The sequence below is a fragment of the Mesocricetus auratus genome, unplaced genomic scaffold (genome assembly GCF_017639785.1).
Source record: "Mesocricetus auratus isolate SY011 unplaced genomic scaffold, BCM_Maur_2.0 Super-Scaffold_100013, whole genome shotgun sequence".
In the NCBI taxonomy this organism is placed as follows: domain Eukaryota; kingdom Metazoa; phylum Chordata; class Mammalia; order Rodentia; family Cricetidae; genus Mesocricetus; species Mesocricetus auratus.
The window spans coordinates 12,121,572-12,149,041 of NW_024429196.1; the positions used below are offsets into that span (position 1 = coordinate 12,121,572).

The window sequence follows — 27,470 nt, forward strand, 5'->3', positions numbered from 1 at the left end:
CTAGCATATATAAAGAATGGCAACTTCCAAGCAACAAATGGGTCAATATTCTGAACATATAGTTATCAAAAGAAGAAGTGCAAATGGGAAATAAATCATTTTAAATGTTCACAGCATCTCTAGCCATCAAAGAAATGCAAATTCAAACTACTATGGGATTCTAGTTCCTCCCAGTTAGAATGACTATAGTCAAGGAAACAAATGACAACAAATATTGGTATACTCTTCATAAGGATACGAGAGGAAAGAGGAACCCTTATAAATTGCTTATAGGAGTGTAAGCTAGTGTAGCCACTGTAGCAATCGGTGTAGAGACTTCCCCAAAAAATTAAAAATAGAGTTGTCACATGGCCCAGCTATACTTCCTGGACAGATAACTAAAGGATGCTACACAGATTTGTAGACATCTGTGTTCATTGCTGCTAGATTTCATGATATCTAGGAAATGGAATCTGCCTAGATATCTACCAAGTGATGGATAAATAAAATGTGGTATACACAGATTTGTATTGAATTATAATAATTATAATAAAAATGAAATTATTAAAATGGATGAAACTGGAAAACGTTAAGTAAGGTTACCCAGGCTCAGAACGGCAAAACATTGTCTCTCACATGCAGTTCCTAGCCTCTGAGTATCAAATGCCATGTACCCACATGAGAGTAAATAAGAAACCTAGACTGGAACGAAGGAGTCTTTAAAGGAGGGCATATAGCACAAGTGGAAGGGAATACATGGGGCGAAAGAGTGCAACAGGGAAAGTGGGAGCAGGGAGATGAGGGAAAGACTGTGTGTGTGTGTGTGTGTGTGTGTCCACACATGTGCACGTGCATTCACATGGTCAACAACGAGTGTCTTCAATCACTCTCCACCTTACTTTTGAGATGGGGTCTCTCACAAAACCTAGAACTCACTGATTGGCTAGCTGACTCCCCTGGCCAATAAGCCCCAGATACTTTTTTCTCTCTACATGTCCAGCACTGGGATTATGAAAGCTCATGACCGTGCCTGGCTTAATTAGATGGGTTTTGGAGACTAAAACAGTTCCTCTCATTGCACGGCAAGCACTACTGACTGTGCCATCTCCCCAGCCTGTACTCCTCCCTTTCTAGTAGGGACAAGCTTTGCCCTCTTTTGGTGATGGTAAAAGAGCAAGCAGAATGGCATATGGCTCTGAGACAAACCAGTCCCTAGAGTCTGAAGTCTCAGCACTCTGCTGACTTTTCTCCTTCTGTTAGAATTTAGATGGGAAGTCTGAAAGGCCACAGCAATTCTTCCAAGCCATGCTTAGTCACATGCAAATATTTTATTATTTTTTAATGGATCATAGCCTTTACTAGTCTTGAAGGAAACAAAGATAATTTAGACAGTCCTCAGTACCCAGCCATCTCTTCTGCTCTGCACACCCCTCCCACTCCCTAATTCAGTAACTGATCATTCTGATTGTCATTGAGCTTGCTAAAATTATCTTCAATCATGGCCTTTGCTTACTGTTCCATCTTCCAGGACTTCAGTAGTGACTACTAAATAGTCTTTCTGGTAATTATATGTTTCCATCCCTCATTCCATGTGTGTCTCTGTATCAGATCTTTTATGCCTACTCTGTAGAATAGCCCATTACTGCCCCGTGAAATTGCAGAGCGATAACTAGTTCACTGTCTGTTTCCTAATGGGGCAAAGGAATTGTATGTGGGCAGACTTTGCATATGGTTGATAAATATTTGTTGACATTGTTGGCCATACACTCGGAGAGTAAATCCAGGAAAATGCCCACTATTTATTGTTTAAGATATCTAGTCACAAATATGAGTGTTGAGGTGTGAGTTTGGTGGCTAGGTAGATCATGGAGAACTAAACGGGCAGGGTCCATTCTGAAAGCAAATCCAGAGGTTTTTCTGGTTCCTACCCCCAGAAGGCTTGGGATGGGGTCTTTCCCAAGCATGAGGCAGCCACCAGCTCCTCTACCATGACTACCTGCCTGGTGAAAGAGAAGCAATCCATAGACTTCAAATGAGGACAGAGAAATGATATGGTGGTTTGGGAATCTCAGCTCCTAACCCTTCAGGCTTTCCATTAAATACCATACCTCCTAGTTTTGCAAACTATCAGTTATCTTAGAACTTGATACTCTTTGCCTGATATGCAATGGGGATTTCCAAAAATTAGATCTGGAAGTCAAGTCTATGAATGAATTGGAATCTTCCACTTTGACTATTTCTCAAGGGGTTAATTCCCTTACTCCTCAGTGACCCACAGTACCAACAGAATTTCCCTTTTCCTCCTGCATGTGCCTCCCACATGCCCATTGGTTTTACCTTCACTGTGATGCCATAGCACTGCCTCTAGGCAGAACTGGGGTGAGAACTGTAGATATTATATGAAGTACCCATGGAGCACCCAGACAGACAACAGTAGGTTTTTACACAGCATAGTCCTTCTTATTCTTATGTACTCCTACCCGGTGTGATGATATCCTAATGCTTCTCTGGTTACCTCAAGTGGAATTTTGAGGGGAGGGAAGAGGGGAAGGGGACTAAGAAGTAAAGAATCTATAGCTCAGGGACTATGCCCTACTGTCCCAGTTCCTTATTAGCCACTGCTCTAAAACACCTTCAGGAGAGGTAGCCTGTGGTTATAGTTACTCACACATAGGCAAGGCTTTTAAGTTCTTTGCCAGGAGTGAGCATGAGGAGATAGCAACATGAGAGAGGAATGGAAATGAGGCACAGATGCAGAAGGTATTGAAGATGAACTGACTTTAGATCATATTTTCTTATTCTCCCTTCTGTCAGTTTGTGCCTGCTGTATGCTATTGCATTACATGAAACTGACTTTAGATCATATTTTCTTATTCTCCCTTCTGTCAGTTTGTGCCTGGTGTATGCTATTGCATTACATGAAAGTTGCCTTTTTCCATGCTGTGTGGAACAAACTTTTTGTATTTTTGTTGTTGTTACTTAAGGAGAACAACTTTGGCAACTGACTCCCTCCAGAATGTCATATGTAAACCATGCAAACTGTTTTCTATTGTAGTTAGAAGAATTACTTCCTTTCTTCCCATGAGAGGCCTGAGTGGATGGCTCAGGACCCACACTAGAGGACATGCACACATGCAGTCCCTGATCTGTGAAAAGTGCAGGGAATATGCCCTGGTTATTTGCCTAAAAGATTCTTACAACCATGAAGGACACTTTTCCTCAATGACATTGTGCTGTTTTATGGAAGCTATTTCTGGAAGAGCTTGTGTCACATGAAGAAAAAAGAGAGATGTGAAATACGTCTCTAAGTATGGGATTTTGGGTGTTCAGAGTGACAGATGAGATTGGAGCTAGGATTTTAGATCATCTCTATATCGCTTTTAAGAACATATCTAGATGAGTCATTATAGGCTTGAGGAGAGAGCTGACACTAGTGAGATCTCCAGAGATCTACAAGGATAACACTAACTGGCAAACTAAACAATAGTGGAGAGACTACACTAATAGCCCCTCCTTGATGATAGGGTTGATGACTACCCTATATGCCATCCTAGAACCTTCATCCAGGGACTGATGGAAGCAGAGACAGATACCCACAGCTAAACACTGAACTGAATTCCTGGAACCTAGTGACAGAGATGGAGGAGTGATGAGCAAAGGGGTCAAGACCATGATGATGAAACCCACAAAGACCAGATAAGGGGGAGCTCTTGAATCCCAGGCTGATGGATGAGAGGGGACTGATTTGGACTCCATGAATGTAGCCAGGAAGGAGGTCACAGAAATCACTGGAGCCTTGGGTAGTAGATTAGTGTTTACCATGGTTTATGAATGAGCTTTGGGAGCCCATTCCAAATAGAGGGATGCTCTCTCAGCCTGGACACATGGGGAAGTGCCAAGGTCCTGCCCTGGATGAAATGACAGACTTTAGAGATCCCCCCAAAGAGGGCCTCACCCTCCCTGGGAAATGATGTGGGGATTGGGTGGGGGGCTGGGGGGTTGGTGGAGAGGTAAGGGAGGAGGGGTGGGAGAGGGAGCTGGGACTGACATGTGAAACATTCACGTTTCTAATTTAAATAAAAACATACATTGAAAAAAGAACGTATCTAGAATTCACTAGATTACTTTCGTTAAGCTTTCCTTTCATGGAAGGCTTGGGGGAGGTGATGATTCAGCAGAGGATGAATGTGGAATGAACGGGCTGTATGGCCCTTCTAGTGTCGTGATCTTGTGATGTCATACACTGTAGGGGAGTCATCTTGGAACTCATTGCTCATGGCCTCAGTGCTATCTCTGTTGCAACTCACTGAGTCATTCACTTTTAATGCTATTTGTTTAATTTAGTCTTACCCAAGTTTTGCAAGAAATAAGCTCATTTTAACAGACAGAAAAATGTAACAGCTTGTTCTCCTTATCAGCTAGATGAGGTTCCAGTCTGCACTGGTCACATAGGAGGCAAAGGGTGACTTTCCCATCCTGAATGTGTGAGGTTTCCAGTTGGAAACAATGGGTCATAGAGTCATTAAACTCCATTTTCATCCTTATGGCTGCACTGATTTGAGTTTTATGTTAAATTGACACAAACCAGAGTCACTGGAGAGGAGGGAGCCTCAATTGAGAAAACACCTCCACAATATGGGGCTATTGGCAAGTCTATAGAACATTTCCCTAATTGGTGATTGACTGGGGAGGGCCCAGACCATTGTGGGTGGTGCCATCTCTGGACTGGTGGTCCTGGGTTCTGTAAGAAAGCAGATTGAGCAAGGCATAAGGAGCAAGCTGGTTAGCAACATCCGTCCATGGCCTCTTCATCATTTCATGCTTTGAGGATCCCTCCCTGTTTGAGTTTCTGTTCTGACTTCCTTCATTGATAAACAGTGATATGGAAGTGTAAGCCAATAATCCCTTTGCTTCCCAGCTTACTATTGGTCATGTTGTTTCATTACAGCAACAGTAACCCTAACCTGAACAATGACTCTAACTAAACATGTCAGCTGACAAAGTCAGCACCCAGAATATAGTAACAGTAACTTGACCTGGGTTGTCACATTAGGAAATATTAGCACTGGAATAAGCAGAGGAGGAAAATAGCACTTGAGACAAGATACTACAAGTCAACTCAGAGCCACCAGCCACGGCACAACGTTCAGTCTCCTAGCCCAGTAGTTAAAAGAGCAGTACTGGATGGTGGAGGAACAGGGCCTGTAGATCTGGCTGTGCCATGATGGTTGTGTAATCCAGGACAAAACATCTCTCATGTCTGCAGCTCTGTTTCCCCCTCTATAAAGCAGAATTGGTATTTTACAAAGTTACCTGAACACAGCTTCCTGTGCCCTGGGCGTGAGTCAAGGGTTTTATGACACTCTCATCTGAGCCCTGTAAGCACTGGGCTGGGAAAACCTCTCAAAGAACAAGAAGACACTGTGGCCGCTGCCATCCCCTCTCCTTCCCACACCAGCACAGAAGCTCCTTTTTCTTCTGTATGGGAAAAACCCTACCCCAAGGACCAACCATGTTTAGGCTGGAGAAAAGGTCATTTAGGAAGGACTTGACTCTTTCTTGAGACTTTTCGGAGCTATTTCAGGAACAGGTACAAACAAAATGATTATAAAATCTGAAAATGCATAGGAAATATATACCCTTGCCCTGAAGCCAAGAGGACCTACGAGAAATGGTGAATCACACCCAAAAGAACTAGAAATGGGGATCATGTGAGACCTCTGTCTGGAGCTTCAAGGGCAGGACTCACTTGTAAGCTCCTGTCTGTGTCTAAAATGGTCTGGGTGAATGGAGCAAGTAGACACTACACCACTTAATTTCTAAATGTCCCTGTAACCTGACTTAAGAGACAGAGTGGTTTATTACAGGCACAGGCAGGGATTAATAATTTAGCATCATCTTCTAATTAAGAAACAAAAGCTTGTGGCAGAACTTTGATCACTGAAACTACAAAACATTAAGTTTATAACACCTGTATAACTCACTGAATGTAAAGTTGAGCCAGTGCCTATATAGAGCGTTCACTCCTGTGTTTCAGCATCTTTGGTGAGGAAGGTACTCTCTATGCTACCCGAAGAAAAATGTAAACACCATCTCAGCCACAAACACTTTGATCTACAAGGTTGTCCTGCCTGCAAGACACATGAGGGCAATGGTGGCACAGAGCCTTTCTTCCTCTTGGAAATGAAGGAATGGACTTCAAGTTTATAAGACAAAGAGCAGAAAGCATAGCAAAAGTAGTCTCAGAGCATGTGGTCTGAGCTTTCTAGAACAGGCCAAGTCAACTTCTGTCAAGTATGAGGCTCAAAAGCATATGCTGAAGGTAAGGATGCCTGACAGATATCACAGGGCAGCTTGCTACTGGGCTAACCTCAGATAGCCAAAGAAAAGGATGTCTAACATAAAAACATTTAGAAATTTTGAGGCTGAGCATACAGAAACATTTAACTATTTAGGGATCTGGATCCACTTCGGGGAAATATGGAGAAGGAACATTGCATCTATTTTATCAGTAGAGAAGCTAAGTTTAAGTCAAAGTTATCTCCTGGTTTAGGTCAAATCATGAGGCTAGTGTCAGCAGGGGTTGGCTCTGCTGTGTCCCATAAGCCGTGTGTGATTCTCTTGTTGCTTTACCCTGCTCAATAGGCAGAAAGGGACAGCCGGTTCTCCAACAGGTTAGACGTGTCTGCTCTGTGAAACAGACTGGAATATTGTTTTCTTGCCTACATGGTAGTATAAGGGGTAGTATGCACTCTTTGAAGGGCACAGGAGGAGCATGATAATTCTATGCCATGATATCCAACAAGGATACCAGAGTTCTTAGCCTCCATAGCTAGCACCCAGTGATAGGCAGGAGCCAGTGTGTGGCAGACATACGGCTTAAAGATCAGACCGAAAAGACCCCTATGCCATTTCTTTATGGTACTTGTGATGCCTAATCTTCACTGGAGGTTTGACTAGATTTAGAATGACCTAGGAGGCACACAGCATTTCTAGGTATGTCCATGAGGTGAGAGTGTTTCCAGAGAGGATGAACTCAGGGGAGTAAGACCCATCCTAAGTGGAGATGGGGACAGAGTAAAAGTAGGGAGGAGAGAGCTTGCCCAGTCTCTGCTTCCTGGCCCCAGCATGGTATTAATGGCTCTATTCCATCATACTTTCTCATCACAATGGACTGAAGTGTCTGAAACCATGAGGGAGATTAGCAACACCCCTCCCCCACACTGTCTTGTGCCAAAACATAACTAAGACAGTACTAAATCAAGTCAGCCAGCTTAGAGTTAAATGGCTAAAGACACAAGGCTGAATCTACCTAATCACTAAAATGACAGTTTTAGCCAGAAAGAGTTCACTAACAGGGCTTCCTACAGTTTGGATTATATGGAGCGCTGTGTCGGTGAGTCAGAAGAGTTGAAGGCCATACTGCCTTTTCCCCTGCTTCTCTCCTTCAACCGACACCGTGTTAGAGAGACATGGACGACTGGAGCCATAATTAAATTGATTCCCCTTTGGAGTTGGAGAGATTTCTCAGTGGTTAGAGATCCACACACTGTTCTTGCAGAGTGCTAGAGTTCAGTTCCCATCCATGCTGGGTGGCTCACAACTGCCTGTAAGTCCAGTTCCAGCGAGGCCTCTGGCCTCCATGGATGCCTGCATACACATGTGCATACCCCACACACATATATACACTCACAACTAAAAAAAAAACCTTTAAAATAAAAGGTATAAACTCTGCTTTGTCTTTGAGGTTCCCACACATTTCAGAGACAAGGAAGATATCCCCCCATTCTTTGAAGAAGTGTCTCCAGGAACGAGAACGTCTAGAGCAAAGGCCCTTCCTTGTATTATACATTCAACGGGGCTCATCAATGTACCCGTATGCTGGAAGAACGTAAACACATACATGCTCTGATGTGAAGGCGATGAGCCTGGGCACTGCAGCCATTCCTTTCTCCTTGACTTCTGGAAACATCTTGTATCGGGCAATAAGCATGGCATACATGTTGGAGATGGCGCCACCTAAAAGTGCACAGAAACTGTTACTTTTTCCACTCTCCATCAACACTTCTCATGCAAGCAGCATCTTTATTTCTACAGACCTGGAACAGTTTCTCTAACTGAGTGGGTCACAGTCCAGTATGGCATCATATAACTGCATATGGTGGGGAGGCAGGGTCAAAAACAGTGGCCATCAGTAAAAAGTTTCAGAATATACAGCAACCACAGATTATTTCAAAATCAAACATACATACAGTGAGCCTGAGATGTTCCTGGCAGTGCTAGTTTGTGACATTGCCCAGTGTCACTGTAACTTTGGTTCTCAGTACACATAGTGTCCACTTGGCCTTTTGGGTGTGCTTCAAGATGCCAATGAACACCGATGGGAATGCCTTGGCTCAGATACCAGGTTATGTGTGTTATGAATAACAGTGTCTTTGCTGTTCATACAGAAGTTTTTGCTCTTCCAGAAATTTAATAGCTTAGTCATAGAAAACAAACTTAATATTTCTCTATCGTTGTTCCTTGGCTGGTACATGTCAGCATATCTGGATTGTATTGTGTTAGAATGTTTGATTTTTTTGTTTAGTTTTGTTTTTCAAGACAGTTTTTCTCTGTGGCTTTGGAGACTGTCCTGGAACTAGCTCTTGTAGACCAAGCTGGCCTTGAACTCACAGAGATTTGCCTGTCTCTGCCTCCTGAGTGCTGGGATTAAAGACGTGCACTACCACCACTTGGCAGAATGTTTGATTTTTAAAGTTGCTGTTTGAGGTGGTGATATGAGTTTCATAAATAATTATGATGAGTGAATATTGGTTTGGGACTAGGACAGAACTTTCAACAACTTTTAAAATGTCTCTAAATATGCTTCTGCCATTTGATATTGTGTATTGATGCAATGTGGCATTGGCTAGTATAAAATTGAAGTAAGGAGTAACTCTAAAAATGGTGATGTCTTCACATAGTCCACTATCAACTATATTGCCAAGACTTAATTATTTCCGTAAACCTAAACATATATATCCCATTATTATGCAACTTTGTTTGTCCTTAATAAGCGGTAAAATGTTATCCATAACAAAGAATCACTTTAAAGTGATTTGTTATGATTTACTATCAGTTAATGTTTTATTTGTATGTCTAGAAACCCAGGTAAATTAAAAACTTCCCAGGTAAAAAAGGGATAATGAGTAGGAAAAGTTGAAGAAACCTTGACCCGTAACTTTCAGGAAAAACCCTGATAGCTTGCCTTTGAACTGCACCCTCAGATTCAGTAAAGCACATTGGGCCTAACTATAGGAAGAAATGCATCTTTCAACACTAAGAATGATGGTGCATGCATTCAAGGCCAACCTGGTATTGTAGTGAGTTCCAGAACAACCAGGACTATGAAGAGACCCTGTCAGAAAAGAGGGTGGGGGGGGGGTGGGAGAAAAGCACCTCAAGGGGGAATTTTAGTTTATTTAGCTCTTGCTGGGAAGCTCTTTACAAAGTCTTATCATGTAGCTCATGCTGGCTTTGAATTCACGATCCTCCTGTCTTAGCCTCCCAAATGCTGGGATTTATGTATGTGCCACTATGTTCATCCATCTTCAAGAGACTTTTGAAAAGAGATTTTTTTTCTTTCTTTTCTCTCTAGTTTATAAGCATAACCAGTCGACATTGGGCCTGTAATATCCTGGTGCTATCATGGTTGCAAATAGCTATTTCTTTTCATTTCCAGCAATGCCTTATACTTGAATTGAGACAAACAAACCACCATTAATGTTAATGCTGCAGGCTGCTAATGGGTTCCTACAGAATGTGGGATAAACATCCATGCTCATCTCATCACCCTCTGTTCATTCCTCTAAACAGGTCTTTTCTTTCAAAGTTATCCTGAGATACAATTGCATTCATTAATGAAATGCTGTTTGTTGATGCCAGCTCCATATGGAATTACATTTCCTGTATCTTCCCAAGACTGTCAAGGGTTTCATACGATGAAGTTTTACTCTACCCCACAAGGAGCATCTCACATGACAAGCAATGGAACTCTCTGCAGGACTGTTGAAAAGCTTAGGAATTTTGCTATCCAGGAAATATAAATGCACATGTCTATGCTGGCATAGAAAACATGAGACCAGCAGGAGAGTGGAAGTGTCATTTCTCTGCCTCACTCCAAGGAAGAAACTTTTGGGACTATTTCATGGATGGTTTGATTATCCTTTTCTTCTAGCGGCTGAGGAGCAGGAAGGCTCTGCCCAGTTGAAGGGCTCATGCAAGTCTATAATCTTTGCCTTATGAGCCCTTGGCTCTGATACAGACAGGTCACTTGGTACAAAGCAGCCACCAACCAGACCCTGGCATCTCTATGGTCTAAATGCAGGCAGTTACTATCTTGTTGAATCCTTGAGATGCAAGACAGCAGGAAACAGGTCAAGTATGCTTAGGTCAGATGTCCAGTTGAAAGACAGATGCTGTGTGATGCTGGACTCAAATCAAAGTTTTTGAGGACATTTCATTCTAGCTTAGGGTTTCTCAGTCTTAGCCCTGACTGACATTTTGAGCTATAGAATTCCTTAAAGGCGGGTTGGATTAGGCGATGTAGAGTCTTTAGTCCTATCCATGGCTTCCACTTGCAAGCAGCATTTTCTTTCAAAACCATGACAACTCAAAATATCCACAGACATTCCCAGTGGTTCTTTTGGAAGGGCAACATTGGCTCCCTAGTTGAGAACTGCAGCTCTTGTTATATTTCCCAGTCTGAGAATGGAAGGAGAGGAGAAAGAAAGGGGAACGTATACAAAGAAAGTGCTCTTCAAGTGTAGGCTAGAAGCTTCCGGCCTGACCTCCTGCTCCTCATTTTGCAGCTCAGTCATTCTCCAGCTAAAGGCTTTGCAACCCTGAGGAGGATGAAGAGACTGTGTAATATCACATAAGGAAGATGATGGATGCCTGAATCCTACAACCTCTAATGACTATGGAATTTCTAGGAAGCACCAATTTCTCTGGGCACTAGTGGTGGAGATGAAAAATAGTCAAAACAAGCTGAGAATTTTGTTCAAGTCAAAGACCCAACTCTTGAGATTTAGTCCCAGAATCACAGGTACAACGATGCTGCACTTTTTCCTACTCCCATCCCTTGAATCATTCAACTTTTTAGCCAGAAGCAAGGCTAGATGCTATCTAGTAAAACATATACAAGCAAATAAGGATGCTATGGTCCATCTCTCTTCTTGTAGTAAGATGAGGAAAAACAGGTCCCTATTGCTTTCTGTTATTTTCCCCTGTGACTTTGGAATATTTATACTACAATGTAATACTACATCTATGGCTTTCACACTAAGGTGAGAACATAGGTGTCTTCAGGCTCAAAGGAAGAAACTCCATCATCTCTACCAGATAATTTACCACCATCCATCATATAGAACCTAGCAGAATCATCATTGAGCATTCTTTTGTGGGTGGGGATATATGTTTTCTGAGACATGCAGGTTCCAAGACAAGCTAGATAATCATGTATGTCCCATATTTAGACTAGTCAAAATTTCATAGTCAACAGATTCCTACTTCTATGAGTCATTAAAATAAAAACCAGGTTGTTCTTGGTGTATCTCAGGGACAGCTCAGCTCCACAATCACCTTTATAAGAGAATGAGTAAAATAGAAATGATAGACATCATAACCCTTGTAACCCTACCTAGTTCTCCATGAAAATATGTCTTACATAGAAATTTCAGACCATAAAGGCCAAGCCACAAATTTAGCATCAAAGGAAACTAAGTACTAAATTGTCTAGAAAATGAAGGAATCCATCACGACTAGTGTTCAATGACTATTTTTTAAGGATAATTTTCTGTTCCATTTAACTAACACTTTCCCCTTTAGCATCTGTGAAAATATGCTATGTAGTTAAAATCATAAAATAACAGTTGACAGATGGTTAGACAAACATACATAAGTCTTGTCCTTGAGGTCACTGTGGCTTGGTCCTTGTTTCATCTTCCCACATCTTCTTTCTTCTCTCACTCTCACCTGCCTTTTGCTGGTTGGCTAAGAGGGATCAGAATCCAACCATGCTATGCCTGACAAGTGCAGATGTGGCTCTGGCCTCTCCTTTTTAGCTCAGCTATCAGAACATACTGAAGACTGGCTTCCTCTTTCTGATTAGGTTCCACTCTGACCCTGGGTTTCTTCTGCATGGGTCAGTGACTTTCTCCATCGCCCTCCTAACTTCTCTTTCATCTATGAATCAAGTAAAGGTCACAGTCATGAGCTAAGGGCACAGTATTTTGTTTCAGGTTGATTCTGTGGACTGGGAGAGGTGTACATAATGGAGCCTAGGATGCGGTGGCTGGTATAAAAGGCAAAATGGAAAAGATTGGGTGCCATGACAATGAGAAGGAATGAAAAATATCTCAAAGGGATCACCATCTCTTTTAACTCTAAGGAATTGTCTCCTTATGCACTGTTTGCCCTCCTTGAAATTAGTCTAAATCCACTTCCCTGCTCGCTATTTCAGAGACTAGACAAGGGAATGTGCTCTACTGAGGAGATATTCTTCGGTTCATACCATCACAAACTTAATGCCGTATTAAATGACTTTCCTATCTCACGAATTCCGGGAAATGCAGCAAGGCTAAATATCCTTATTAGCAATAGTCATTCTTTTATCCAGCACTATCCATACATCCTATATATAGGGCTATTGTCGAAGTAGGGGATGAATATCATGTCTTATTATACTCTGTTAAGCACAAATGACTTTTAAACATTAGTAAGATTGAAGGTGTGTTCAGTGGATTCAGCCACATTCATTAATTTTGATAAGCACACAGCCTAGGTACCCTAATCATAAACACAAAATGAATGCTTGATCTTCTTAAGTTTATAACATGGCATATCAGAAGAACAAAACAGAGAAAATTGAAATATATATATATACCAGGAGAAAATATTCCATCTCCAGAGCCCCCTGGCCAGCCAATGATCTCTCTCATTTTCTTTAGTGTGACATATTCTAACAGCACAAATACTGGAGCAATCTCATAGGTGAACCTGAAATGTATAAATGACCATATTTTATGTAGCTCAAATAAGTTATTCATCATTACAATATCACAGAATTTCTCCATTTTTAAAACTTACATTCATAGATGTAATGATTATAGCATTAGATATAAAATTATTTATAAAAGGTTTTCATTTTTCAGTTGCCTTCAAGTCAAGATCTTGAGTTATTGGCACAATAAGCAAGGGTAGTTTACCATATTGAATACAGAACGTGACATCGTGGGACTATGTAAAAATGCAACATTGGGCTCTATTCTTTTTCATATAACATATAATTTTAAATGAAAATGTTATAAAATCTCTCTGTATTTTAATATTTTGCAGTTTGATAAAATCAAAGACGTATAAAGGCATTTAAAAAATGAAGCCAGACTGAGAAGACAATATGCAGAGATTTACACAAAAGAGGTGTTTTATAATCAGCTACTTACATGTTAGTGTTCGCTGTTGATGTCAGCCAGTCTGCTGCTAACCCAACCATATCCAATCCAGTAGACAGCTGATTAAAATATCGGGGATGCCCTGAATGAAATGGAATTAGGATTGCACCCAGTGAAAATAAAGGTCTCCCAAACACAAGATTTTTTTATATATAACTAAACTATCTTGAAAGACTTGTTAGTTACAAGAGATGCATATTCAGAAATCTAGTGTGCAAATGTGCCTGTGAGCACAAGACACATGATCACATGCACCCGTGTGCATACACACTCAAGCAATCCTTCCTCTCACCAGAGGCTACTTAGAGTTTAGTATTTCCCAAGACACACTCTAAAGATCATCTCTCAAATAGGCCCTTTAAAAATATGTACTTTGCAATGTGGGACTAGATCACTTCCTATTATACTTCCAATATAATTGCAAACTAAAATGTCGTGGTATCCCAAATCATTCCTCTCATTTGCATCGATATTGCTAACAGTCCTTTTGTTGAGCTGTTCCAAGAATCAGTCATACTGTGACATCCTTCAGGCATGCCAGCATTCATAATAATATCGGTGACAAATGACTGATGATTACAAAGACAGGGCAAAAATGAGAAACTAGGACACTCTGCCGAGTGCTTTGCCCTGGATTCAAAGGTGATGAGTGTCTAGAGATGGCCTAGACAAAGCTAATTCTTGACAGTTTTTCCATGTCTGAATTGTGATTATGATCAACAAAGCCCCCTCTTAGTTGAAATTTAGAGCACAGATCTGTGAAAAATATAATCAATGGCTAGATTGACCCATTAAAAGAATTATCTAATTGACCTCTAGATTTCTCTAAAATTCTGTAAATGGATTGACATTCACATACCCCCTGAGACTGCTTTTTTAAATGTGCTTATAAATATCTCATCAGAAGTCTAGTTCCCCATTCTGTCCCTTAGAAGCCTATCAATAAATGCATGTTTTGTTTAGCAATAGCAATTTAGGAACGAGTACAATTATGGAAGTAGCATCTGATTAAAAAAATAAACAACGTTATCTGTCACTTGCTGGACATCTGTCTGGTGCCTGTGATGTGAGTCTCACATCCCAAGTGTGGGCAAAACAAGATAAAGGACGGCACTAGAAAAAGCACATTGCTTATCTCAGGGACTAGAAGGCTCTCTTATCGGCCCTGGGCATGTGGCTAGAGAGTTCAACAATGGGGACAGATAGGCATTGAGAAGGAACACATTTTAGAGGGACTGGTATCTGTGCAACTCTAGCTAATTATTGGCATTACCTCTTTATGGCCTCAAATCATGCCTCCACCCCCCCTTTCCTCCTCTGTGGGCCCTTTGACTCTGAGCTCATCAGTCTGCTCATTCAGAAAAGGTATAAAGTCCCTCTGCTGCTGCAGGTGCTGTTGCAGGGCACCACCCCCTTCTCTCTGCCTCATTGACTCCCCATTTCATTGCAGCCTGAAGCTGACATCACAGCCTACTTCTCCCTCCAGAGGGCCCTCCGTTCTGCTGTCCCTAAATCATTTTCTGAGTGAGGAAATCAATTTGGATTTATAGCGTATATGCATTTTTAGATGAACCTACCTATTGCCACACAGGATTTAACTCTGTGGAAATTCTGGCACGGTAACCTCTGCATAAAGCTGAGAGGATGTCTAAGGCGTGTGCAGGAGCTCTGGACACTAGCACTTTAGTCCACTGTGCTTGGACAGATGCTCTGGGTAAACTAAACACAAGTTTGATGCCTCTGCTACTGGGTTTCCTCCACTTCATATAGGTTTTGACCTTGATCTGCAATTTTATCTGACTCTCTCCTGCATCACAGCTTTCATTCACTGATAATGATGTGAAACTACAGAGGGAGGTCGTTTGACAGGTGAGAACAGCATGTCCTTTGGGGATCTGGCAGAATTATCCCCCTAATTACATTTGTTCTGCTCCTGTGGCCCCTATAGGCCACCTCCAAAGGATCCCTGCTGCATCCATCCAGGGCTGTCTGAGAGTGTGAGAAGCTGCCTCTGAATCTGATGGAGTTCCAGCAGTGCTGGGCATCTTACTGCCCCTGACCCACATGCTATGAGTACTCTTAGAGGGCTACATTGCTCCAAGCACTGGAATGCTCCTGCACAGATTAGCAACTGAGTCCCAATGCATGTGCAAAAGCTAGGACCTAGCAAATGAGACCTGATGCTCACAGTCAATTGGAGAGGAGCCAACAGTTCTCTAAAACTGCTTTTTATGAACTGTCAACCTTCAGAGGGGTGGTTTGCTTCTCCTACATTGGCTTCCCTTCCCTTTGTCTAAGGGTTCGCTTAAGGATTGAAGACTACATTAACATTACCCTAATTCTCCCAGCCACCCCAGCTAAAGGGAACAATACCCGCAGAGGCTATTCTCGAATCCTACCATTCGCAGAAGTTTCTAGTTCTAACATATCTAGTTTTACAGGTAAGACACAGATACCTCATTCACAAATGTTCTTCACTGCCCTTCAACCCTTTGTAAAGTTGGAAGCCAAATGGAAATCAGGTTAAGGGCTGTTATCAGAGACTATGTGATATTTTATAAAATGATCTTCCAAGGATCATAAGAATACTGGATGGTGACAGGGAGGGTAACTGCTTTGATAGACTATGTAGTAGCAGTTGACAAACAAGACACTAACATCATAATAAGCCATAAGCTTGACAGTTGAAGACAAAAAGCTAACCTGCTGATGATTTTTTTGAAGTGCTGTTTGGGGATGTATGGACAGAAGACAAAATATGGCGTGAATAATATTGAGATATTCATCTTAACCCATACGATGTTTATCTTCACTTTAAATAAAATGCATCACAGTAACATTTGACTAACAGATTTACAAAAAAGATATAGCAAAAAAAAATCTAAGAATTTCATCAATCCATTTATTCCCCTTGGCAGTAATATAGCATTGATATACAGAACTATTACTTCTATTGGCTGGCGATTCTCATTATCTTAACACTGAATTGCATTGCAAAGACTACCGGTTTTTAAGAATGAAGATGTTTTAAAAAAAGTATGCATTCTTTTTTTATTTGTGAGCAATATAAACAATAGCTAGCAATTTTCCATTAGCATATTTAAATGTCCAATATGGGGGATGGGCCAAGCAGAAAAGAATTCAAAGCATTGCTCAAGTTTGCATGCACGGGTGCATGAGAAGTAGGCGGAGGCAGAGTATCATTCTGTGCCTGGCGTGCGCTTCCCGTTGGTTTTTCAGAAGGACTAACTGATGATAGCTAATAAACCTCCAAAAATTACAACCCACAGAAATCAACAAGTTAAACTCATTTCCCCTCACATCTGTTTCCAAGTCTACAGTCTTCCAAAGTGGACAATAATTATACAATAAATCAGGTTCCCAACACTTCTATGCAAACCTTTCTCCTCTGATAAAAATGTTCAGAGGGGGAAAAGGCTAAACTGTTTTTGTAGCAAATGTTCTTAAAACGTTTGTTATTTGTTGTGCTAATAAATCACCCACAAAATGGTGGCATAAAGTATGGCATATGCATGACTAATGCTTCCTTAATATTTCGTATTTATTAGTTACCAGTAAGTCTTTCTAATTCTACACATCGTTGTAGATCCTCCAGCCTCCCCTCCTCCACCTCAGAAAGGCATTTATATGTATCGCTTTTAATCTGTTTCACTGTGTATCAAAATGATTAGAGACAATGTAGCAAAATAGCAGGACACTCAGGACCTGGGTGGAAGCTTTGAGAGGCACCCAAATGGATTTTGCACCTGGAACTACAACATCATTTTATCCTGTTTTAAAGGGTGCAATGGGAGTCAGATATTCTTATCCACCTACACAATCGTTGCAACGGAGACAAATCCTTACATAACACCTCGGGATTGCTAAGCTAGTCTATATCATCATGGTGTGTGTGTGTGTGTGTGTGTGTGTGTGTGTGTGTGTGTGTGTGTGTGTGCGCGCGCGCGCGCGCGCACACGCGCACTTCTTTCAAAACGGGAGAAAAGCTGTAATTCAAATATAAAGTTTAGTTACTTGAAACAAGGCCACAATAATCTCCCTCCAGCCTGAAGACTGTATAAGTTGGTTAGTTGAGGCTCCTGATTAGTTCCGAGCCAAGGAAATTGCTAGCAGCACACTGGAGTTCGGGCTTACTGGATTTCATGTTTAGTCTTTATAACTCTCCTTTCGGTACTCCCTGTCTTTCTCCATTTTGGGCCACTTCTACTGGCCCCTGCTGACAAATGACCGCTTCTACAATCTCTGGTTAATCTCCGTGCCAATCTTCAGATTTATACCACAACGACGGCTCTGATATTATTAACAAGATGCTTTCAAATCATTCTAATGATGACTATAAACGAATGAAAATAACAAGACCCAACAGAACAGAAACGATTTTATGGAAAAAAGAAAATTGCAAAACAATAAAGCTTTATTATTGCTGGTTGCACAATACCTGTTTTAATTGCATATTTTAGAGTTGTTTGGCAATGCGTCAAAATTTCCTCCAAATTTTGTGGTTGGTCTGCTAATTCCCAATTATACTCTTGAAGTAACTCGTTGGGGTAGTGGAAATCAATCACTTTAGTTGATCTATCGAAACTTTTCACCACATACTGGAGCAAAATATTCATAACGTCTTGCAGAAATGCCAGTGTGGGCCTCTCCCCATCACAGGCTGGCAGCAGGTCTGAAGAATAGAATTGAAAGGACGCTTTAGATTTCACTATGCAAAGATCCAAAAGATCCAGGCAATTACAGATCAGGCCATTTCTCTTTGAATTGAATTTATTAGCACTGTAATTGCAGTGCTCTGGAGGCTGAGGCAAGGTGGGGGATCTCTGGGAGTTGGTTTAAGAGCTAGAAGACTCTGTTTCAAACAAAACCCACAGCATCTGGAAACACAAGCCGACAAAAACTTCTTTCCGGAATTAAATTTTGCATTTTTATTTGTAACATAATGTGTTGCTTTGTTTATTCTTTTTCAAAGAGAATGGCCCAACTTGTCTATTTCACAGGTGTTTGTCCTAAATGTTTTGAATACATCATTTTAATTGTCAGGACTCCATGCTTGGGAAATGCCTTCGGGCAAACCAGGAAAAGTGGATCATGCAAGTCCAGAGATGATCTCTGACTTCTGAAGGCCAGATGCTGCCAAAGTTGGCATGTGTGGGTGAGGGTGAGCACGCTCTCCTGCTGTTTGGGAGACTGATAGTCGTATAAGCTAGGGTAAAATTTAGCGGCCAGGGCTAAAGTAAATAGATTTATTTCTCGGTGAAATCACGGTTATAAATTACTGTGGATCCAATTGAACAGCTGAAAATCCCTATAATTTCGAATTATTTGGGAGGATATCTGAAAATCTGCCCTACCCAGAGTCTGGGGCAGAGCCGCCAAGAAGCCGACATCGGCCCAGTGCCGCGGCCTCTGCCACCCCCAATCTTCAAGGCTGTGCTGGCGCGGGGCGCTGTGGCCACTCACTCTGTTGGGGAACGTCAGGCCGGGTTCTTGGTGCGCTCTGTCCCGCAGACCCCGTGCCCTTCCAATTCCGTGGGAGATTCTCAGAGGGCCCGCCCCCAACATCCATTTGGCTCGACCCGGTCAGGCGTCGGCGGGGAGGAGCGAGGTCCCTGCCAGCCGGCGCCTTTACCTGTTGCGTGCAGAAACGCGTAGTTGATATCCGCTTTGGGGCAGCTGCAGGGTTTTTGGTCGCAGGTGCAGGCGACCTTCCGGGTGGTAGCCCGCGGGGCCACGCTCCCGCCGCTCTCGGCTGGCTTCTCAGAGTCTCCGTAGAGCAGAGCTGGACAAGGACAGGGAGCGTGAGGCCTGGGTCAACAGGCTACAGTTCGGACTCCCTCATCCCTGCCCATCCTCAGCCGAGGACCCGGCCAATGCTGGCTGCGGACTTGGCGACATTGCTCCTGCCAGCAGCTAGCCCCCCGACCTTGCCCGCCCTTCTTCCCAGAGCGCCGCCACTCACCGCACAGCTTGTTTCCGATGCCGCCGGTGAACTTTTGAGCTACCTGGCACCAAGCTCTCGCTGCAGTCGCCAGACAGGAGGGACCGCGAAACGGAAAGAGAACAGACGGGCGAATGAAATTTCGTTCCAAGTGAACGAGGGCTTTACGTCTGGAGTGTGGGAACCCGGCGCCAACCTTGTGAGCGGCCGCGGGAGACTATGCTTCCAGCAGGTGAGGAAGCCCGCAGAAACCTGACTCCAGGCCAGCCCTGACTTCACAGTGTCCCGGGAAGAAAATCACACCGAGGCCTATCGCACTTGTTCGTCAAGTGCACAGGTTTCCAGACTCCCATACCCCCTGTGGCACCAGAGCTGCTTTCCCTCGACCCCAAGCAGTCCATTTAGCCGCGCCTGCCTTCCAGACCCTAAAACTCTCTCCCTCTCCTATTTCGTCTTTCTTTGCCCCGCTCCTTCGCTGCCCAGGGTCTAGAGGTCCAGAAGCAAAGCCCTGGGGTCCATTGACTCCCGCAGATGCTGAGGTCTTTCAGCGCTCTATGCTTAGAGGAAGGAGCCCAGACACCCTGGGTCTCTTCCGAGGGGGACAAAAGGCTGCGGAGGTCTGGGGTTCCCACAGTTAAGGATTTAAGCCAGGGAGCAGGGCAAAGCGCCGGATAAGTTTCCTGTTGCAGATGCTAAAGCTTTGGTTATATGCGTAGTCCTGCAAACCCCAAGCCACCAAAGCTCTCCCTCTGCAGGTATCGTCCTACCTGTGCCCGGGTTCTCGGGATCCCCAGAGCCATCTTCAGATCCGAAGGACCAAAAGCCGGAGCCGGGAGAGGCCATGGGCTCTGTGAGACTGGCGCCGGATGACTCCGAGTGACTGCGGGAGAGCTGCCTTCGGCTCGACCCTGCACGCGCTTGCGTGCGTGTGAGTGAGTGAGTGAGTGAGTGTGTGTGTGTGTGTGTGTGTGTGTGTATGTGTGTGGCGGGAGGAGGGCAAAGCGCGGGGACTGGCGCGTCCGTGCGCGACGAGGGTGGGTGTCACACAGGGACAGGAAACGTGCTGTCTGCCTGTGCTGGTGCTCGTGCGTGTGTTCGAGTCTGGGCGTAGGGACGCGGCTGTGCTGTTCGCCGAGGTTAACTGGGGAAGTCGCCAGGACCCTCGCTGTCTGGAGATTGGAAAGTGGAAAGGGCCCGAGAGATTTTGAGGGAGAGGGAGCTCGGTGGGGAGATGAGAGAGTGACGGAGGGGAAATGGAGGAACTGGAGGTGCGAGGCTGTGCGATCTGGTGCGAGGCAGATGCGGGGGAGGGAGGCGTGTTGGCGCAGCGCTCACCCAGCCACAGGCACTCCCGGCCCGCTACTGCCCGGACGCGCTGTCCAGGGTGCTACCGCAGCCAGCCGCAGGCTGCCCTTGGTGACCCGGAGACCTAGAGACCTTGGCGAGACTGGAAGGGTGACCGAGACCGATTTTTACTAGCGCATCGATCGGCTCATTGTTTGAGGGCCGGCTCTGGCTCCGGCCGTTCTCGCGCGGGCCTTTCTCCAAATCCGCGCCGAGGTCGCTGTGACCTCAAGAGCCCAGGCCACCTGGCCATAATCAGGCACAGCTTCAGAGCATGGGGAGCCAAGAGGGGAGGGAGGTGGGCCGCCTACCTGATGGACTCATTTCATTTTCGTGGCAGAGCCTAAAGTCTGCCTGCTGAGCTGAGCCAGCTTGGGGGGCTGGGGGCACGGTTCCTGCGCAGTCATGCCCTGGGTACCCGGACCCACCGTCCAGATTTTGACTGACTGCTGAAGAGAAAGACTGCTGATTGAAGCAATTAAAATCCACGCTGGAGTCTAACACTGAGGACCTCGGGCATAAATTAAATAAATAAAATGAACAGAAACTTCTTGAAAAGGAGTAGGGAAGAGCTGACACAGTCCACAGACTGATGGTTGATGGGGGAGGGGATCTGGCTACTAGGTGACCTTGGCCCATAGAGGGGTGAAACAGCCTTCTGCTGATTCGTGACTCCAGGACTCCGACGTAGGAGGCGTGCAGGGGGTTTCCAAGTAAGCAAACCAGACTTTCCAAATCCTAAAAGAAAAGGCATCCCCTCTTTTCAGGGAACTCGAACCAATGACCTCCGCCTCCCAAAAGGAATCCTTAAGGTCAGGAGTGCCTAGGAACATAAATTTGACAACTTTCCAGGCCCAGGGAGCAGTAGTTCTGCTTTTTCTACAAGAGGAATAAAACAATCCTTTCTGTTTTCTTTTTCCTAATGGTTCTTAAACAGGGGCAGCATCTTGAGGATTGGGACCCCCCCCCCCCGACCTTCTCTGTTGCCTAGGCTCTCACTATGGCTCCTCAGTCTTACAGAAAGCTCGGAGAAACATAGGCAGGAAAGCACTGGTTTCAGCTGTCCCCAATCGCCTTGTCTGGGCGCCCCGAGCTAGTGTCAGCTCTTTTTACAGCCTTCGAAGCCTTCTTTCCGACTCTGAGTTTTTAAACGACTCACCAAAGCTGTTGCCAGAGCAGGGACCCTAGAGCCTTCAGTCTTAGAGACCCAGACGACTTATTTTGTTAGAGATCTCGGGTAGCAGTGCAGATGCCCGAGTCTTGGCTCTCTTCTTCCCATGTGCCGGGAGCCAGGAGCCCATGGAGAAGCTAGCTAATGAATGCCCTTTGAGGCTGCAGGATCCAAGAAGCAGGAGCATGGTCAGAGAAGGCCATCTTGACCCTAGGCCTCAGTTTGGTCAGTCTTTAGGGCACTCCCAGCCTGCTCCCTTCATCTGTCAGAGGCAACAGCTCCTGAAATGCAGGGACCTTTGCTCCGATGTCTGCTGGGCCCTTGCTCCATCAAGCCTTGCCGATATGACTCTGAAAGCCTGGTTCTTTGTTTAACTCCATACCAAATCCTGCAAATAATTTGCTTCAAGCCAGCTGGCTGGGATTGAAGCTTTTTTTACTATGGATGAGTGGTCTGAAATAAAAAGGTTCATAAACACACACACACACACACACACACACACACACACACACACACACACACACCACAGAGGAAGGCACCCACCTTCCCAGGGCAAAAAACAGATGAAAACAAGAGGAAGAATCTCAACATTTGAACGTAAACCCTTCAAAAATAGTGACTTAAAACGGAACCGTTTAAATGCAATTAAAGCTCACAGCCCTGAGTATTTTAAAATCAAATGGTGGTGCTTACATTAAAAAAATTTTTTTTCTTTTGCTACTCCCTACTTAAGATGCAGGTGGGATTGGGTTTGTCCACCCCTTCCTAGACAGCAATTTGCTTTGTAAATTTTTTCATTTCCCCAAAGAGCCCATCTCCCCCTCTCCCCTTTTGCTCTGGTTGGCGATAACAAAAGAGCACAGGGAGGTAATAATTACAGCCATTAGTTGACAAAGGAGGCAGCGGCGGCAGACTGGGACGGGAAGGCTGCTACCGGGAGGAAGGCTTTCCAAGGCTTCCTCTCTACTGTGGGAGACCCACACCAAATCTCCAGCAAGGACCACAGGAAAGTGTCCCGGGACGACCCATTTCTTGTCCACGGTGCACCCAGAAATCCCATGACAGGCGGGACCAAAGAAGGGTATTTGGTACAAGTTTTCCAGGGTCCTTTTGGTGCTTAAATGTTGACGAACCTAAAAAGTACAGATGGAAAGAAATAGGGATGAAAACAACCACGACATTGCAGTCTTCCATCAAGATCTGGCTATTTCCCTTTTCCAGTCTAAACCTGGAGTTCAGTGTCCTGGGGTAGAGCTGTTTGTCGTCCCTCTACCCAGAAAGTAATATGCCTTAGCAGATACTCTTGGGAAAACTCAGGTATTGATGGGCAAGGAGAAGCTAGGATTGAAGGATGGGTCTGGCACCGAAGCAGGGTTCCTCCCTATAGCCAGCACCTGCTCCGGGTGGGGCGCTGGAGCCACAGGAAGCCTAGCCAGCACAGGGCACCCTACTCCTGTCTCCCCCATATCAGCCCGTAAGCTCTGCGGTTCCGGTTTCTTGTGCCAGGTACAAGTCCAGATGATCGCTCCATGGGTCATCATGTTAGGGTGGCTCCTCTGTTTAGTCTGTTTGTCGGACCCCAAACCAGAGTGGAGCTAACTAGGGAAGGAGGGGAGTGGAGAGAGCAATTGGATTTCCGGCTTGGCCCCTTCACGGTAGGAGGTCTCTCCTCAGCTGGACCCTCCTAACCCAAGTCTGGGGAGCTTTAGAGGCTAACTCTGCTGGGACCATGACAACGCGGGACACAAATGTTATCAGCGCCACCACTCAGTCCTCCCTGGAACTCTGCCAGCACCTTCTTTATCCACTCAGGGTGGAGTGGACCTGGAAGGTGTCTTTCATGGAAGGGTTAACGTGGAGCTTTTTTGTTAGTTTTTTTTTTTTGATAAGCTAATGATGAGGAAACTCCCGCCTCCCATCCACTGCCCTTTTGCTCACTTGTTTGTGGTCAGCTCCCAATGAGGGGAGGCTACTTCAAGTCCCTTAGAGTAAGAGACTTTATGATTTGGCAGTCTCCAGCGTGAGACCAGTGCCAGTGTGGGTTGGCCACCACACCAGGAAGTCTGTGCTAGTGAGCATGGGTCTGGAGGTCCGACCAGGATTCTAGGTAAATTTCGAGGTACTCTATGCTTGAGAGTTGGTGGGGCTGGGAATTTGCTGCTGAAGACAGAAGTCATCTCAGTTCCTGGCACCAGCCCAGCTGTATACCAGAGACAGAGGCCCCCAAGGCGCAAGGCAGACAAGCACTTGTAAAACACAGTTGCCAGGATGGTTACTTTATTTAGCAGTATTAACAATCAAGAGAGGAGAAAACCCAAGTTTGAGATGAGTTCACCTTCAGAGTTCTTTCCACCGCCACCTTGCCTTTGTTCTGGCATAGAAGAGTGGCTGTCCTTTGGTCAAGAAGAAATCTCTTAATTCATTTAAAAATCAGCAAAGGGGTGGTGACAGCTCAGGCACAGTGGGTACCCTGACTCACAAGCAGCAGAGTAACTGGTACATTAGGGCAATGGGGGCAATGGGCATGTGGGAGAAGTCTGGGGGTCCAGTATCTGGAACTCCCCAAAGGGCTTCAGATTCTTTGGGCCTCAAGGAGGCCCTAGTATGTGAGAGAGAACAGAGTTAGCAGGCCACCAGAGGCTTCAGGGTTCTGAGGGTTCACATTTGAGAGGGTGCAACACTGCAGCTTTGGTCCTGGTGTATCTCTGGGTCCAGCACCCTCTGAAGCTCCACGGGTGTGCTTAAAGCTGCTGCAGCAGGCGCTGGCGCTGGGAGGTCTTTCTCAGGAGCCTTCTGTAGTCATAGGGGTTGGCTGAGATCTCCTCGCTCCCCTGGGCAGTCCAGCACCTGCAAGTCAGTCAGGGTTCTCAGTCAATGGCAACTGCTCAAAGCAGCCAGTGGTTTCCTCCTACCCTCCCAGGGCTTGAGCTGTCCACCAACCACAGACATTTAAGACACAATCAAAATGCCAGGCTAAATGACCCAATGTAGCTAGCTGTGAAAACATTCTGAAGTTTTGCAGAGTTGAAATTAGTGGTAGAGATCACAAAGGCTGGCTTTGGAACAATAATTCATGGCGAATACTAAAACACTTATTTTAGTGTCTTGTTTAGCTTTTTTTTTAAATACTTTCATCAAACAGGAAGATTCAAGGTATATAGATACATGTCCAACTTCTGGACTTTTGTTTGTTTTTATTTTTTCGAGATAGAGTTTCTCTGTGTAGTCCTGGCTGTTCTAGAACTCATTCTACAGTCCAGGCTGGCATCGAACTCAGAGATTCACCTGCCTCTGTCTCCTAAGTGATGCGATTAAAGGCATACACCACCACCGCCCAGCTCACCTTCTGAACTTTTAAATAGGTCAAATGTTTCTCTTAAGTATTGCCTTCATATGACTAATCACTCTAAAAAGGACACTGGTATTCCTTGCTCTGTTGGCTTTTCAAGTCTTCATTTTTTTTCCTGAGACAGGGTTCCTCTACTTAGACTAGGTGATTCTGTGCCTAGCACTGTAGAACAGGCTGGCCTTGAACTCAGAGATCTGTCTGCCTCTCCCACCCGAGTGCTGGGATTAAATATGTACTCCAGCCACCTTTTCCAGGTTGGCTTCAATGCTTTTAATGAAGCTGCTTCCCTGGACTCACTGTAGGAACTTCAGTCAGTGTGCACTTTTAGCTTCTTTCTTTTTCAGAATAGGAAAAAATATAAATAGCTCATTTGGTATTACAAGAGACCCTAAATAGCAAAAGCAACTTTGAACAAAAAGAACAAAGCTGGAGACATCATATTATTTGGTTGAAAAACCTACAAAAAAGGGATAGCAAACAAAATAGCATGAAAACTTTCATAAAAACAGACACACAGACTAAGGAAATGGAACAGAGGGCTCACAAATAAACAGATTCATTCATAGTTCATTGCATTTGACGAAGATGCCAAGAGCTTATAGTAGGGAAAGGACAATATCTTCAATATACGATGTTGGGAAAACTGGATATTCACCCACAAAAGAATGGTACCAGAGGTTTACTTCACAGCATATATGGAAGTCCACTCAAGAAGATTAAAGACTTAAACTACTACCCAAGACAGCAAATCTGCTAGAAGAAAATATGGAGGAAAATAACTACAACACTGGTTGGACAAAGGATTTTTGAATATCACTACCAAATCACAAGTGACAAGAGTAAACACATGCACAGACAGATCAGACTTTACCAAAAAGCAGGCAAATAGGATAAAAATACAGCAAATAAAAGAATCAAAATAGTGAAGAGGCAGCTCACTAATGGGTAAGAAATATTTGCAAATGATAAAATGGCTAAAGGGGACAACGTCCAAAACCTACAAGGAACTCAAACAATTCAATAAAAACAGGCGAAATGTTTTTAAAAAATGGGCAAAGAACCTGAAGAGATGCCTCTCAAAAGAATGCATGAAAATAACCAAAAAGTACATGCAAAAAATGTTCAATGCAAGACTGAGTGACTATCACATTTTAGGAACAAAGGATGTCAGCACCAATACAGTTCCACTCTGACTAGAAATAAGAAAGAATCAAGTTCCTAAGTGTCTGATAAGAAGATTGGTTTGCTTAAAATGACATAGTCATTAAACAGGGTTAGGAAATCTCCATGTTCAGCAGCCTTAATAGATTGCTAAATTTTTAAACGAGTGAACATTTGAGATCAATTTTAAAAGAGTGGACATTTGAGATCATTTTGTTAGGTTAAAAAGATGACTCAGTGGGTAAAGATGTTGTGTAAGCCTGATATCCTGAGTTCAGATCTCTGAAACTTGTAAAAATCCAGTTGCAGTGGTGGGTATCTGCAATCCCTGCACTCCTACAGTACCACAGGAGGTAGAGCTGGGAGAATTGCTCTGAAGCCTGGAGTATGGAGTGCAGCAGTAAGATCAAGAGGCCCTGTCTAAAAGCACAGGCAAAGGTAGAATACAAAAACCAACTTGCAAATGTTATCTTTTGGCTTAGAGATGAGTGCTGTGGCAATATGTACTAGAACTCAAATACATATGATGCACACACACACACACACACACAATTGAAAAATCACACACTAAGGGAAGTAACTAGAACAAACAAGTCACATGGATATTTCCATTTATAGGAAATGTTATGAATAACTACAGAAAGCAAATTGATTAGTGGTTGCCAGGGAACAGGGGTGGAAGGGTGGTGATATTGGTTTCCTTGGGGAGACATGAACACATTCTGAAGTTAGTGGTGGGCATGTAATAATGTGAATATACTGAACCCACTGAATTGGATATCCTAAAATGGTCAGGTGAATTCTGTTGTGTAAATTTTATCTTAAAAATTAAAAAAGATCAACTTTATTAATCACCAAGGAAATATGATTTAAAATCACAATAAAACATAACCTCACACTATGTAGGATGCCTATTATCCAAATGTAAATGCTGATGAGTGTTGGTGAGGATCCCCTTGAACAGTGTGGGGAGAATGTAAATTGGTGCAACACCCATAGAGGACAGTGAGT

General features: G+C 44.0%; 2 protein-coding genes across 5 annotated transcripts in view; both read right to left on the reverse strand.

The window, feature by feature from the left end:
• Positions 1-20,765, reverse strand: part of Gad2 (glutamate decarboxylase 2) — a 66,457-nt gene extending 45,692 nt beyond the window's left edge. Inside the window, exons 1-7 of the mRNA XM_005082688.4 lie at positions 20,202-20,765; positions 19,456-19,515; positions 19,126-19,275; positions 17,932-18,165; positions 13,464-13,554; positions 12,905-13,017; positions 7,883-7,998 (exon numbers count right to left, since the gene is read on the reverse strand). Coding sequence (XP_005082745.1) covers positions 7,883-7,998; positions 12,905-13,017; positions 13,464-13,554; positions 17,932-18,165; positions 19,126-19,275; positions 19,456-19,515; positions 20,202-20,277 — 840 coding nt within the window. The 5' untranslated portion in view covers positions 20,278-20,765. The remainder of the gene's footprint in view (positions 1-7,882; positions 7,999-12,904; positions 13,018-13,463; positions 13,555-17,931; positions 18,166-19,125; positions 19,276-19,455; positions 19,516-20,201) is intronic.
• Positions 20,766-24,209: 3,444 nt separating this feature from the next.
• The window catches only part of Myo3a (myosin IIIA), a 188,246-nt gene continuing 184,985 nt past the window's right edge, over positions 24,210-27,470 (reverse strand). For all 4 annotated transcript variants that reach the window (XM_040755402.1, XM_040755399.1, XM_040755400.1 and 1 more), the window contains one exon: positions 24,210-24,796. In XM_040755402.1, the coding sequence (XP_040611336.1) occupies positions 24,691-24,796 (106 nt within the window). In that variant the 3' untranslated portion in view covers positions 24,210-24,690. The remainder of the gene's footprint in view (positions 24,797-27,470) is intronic.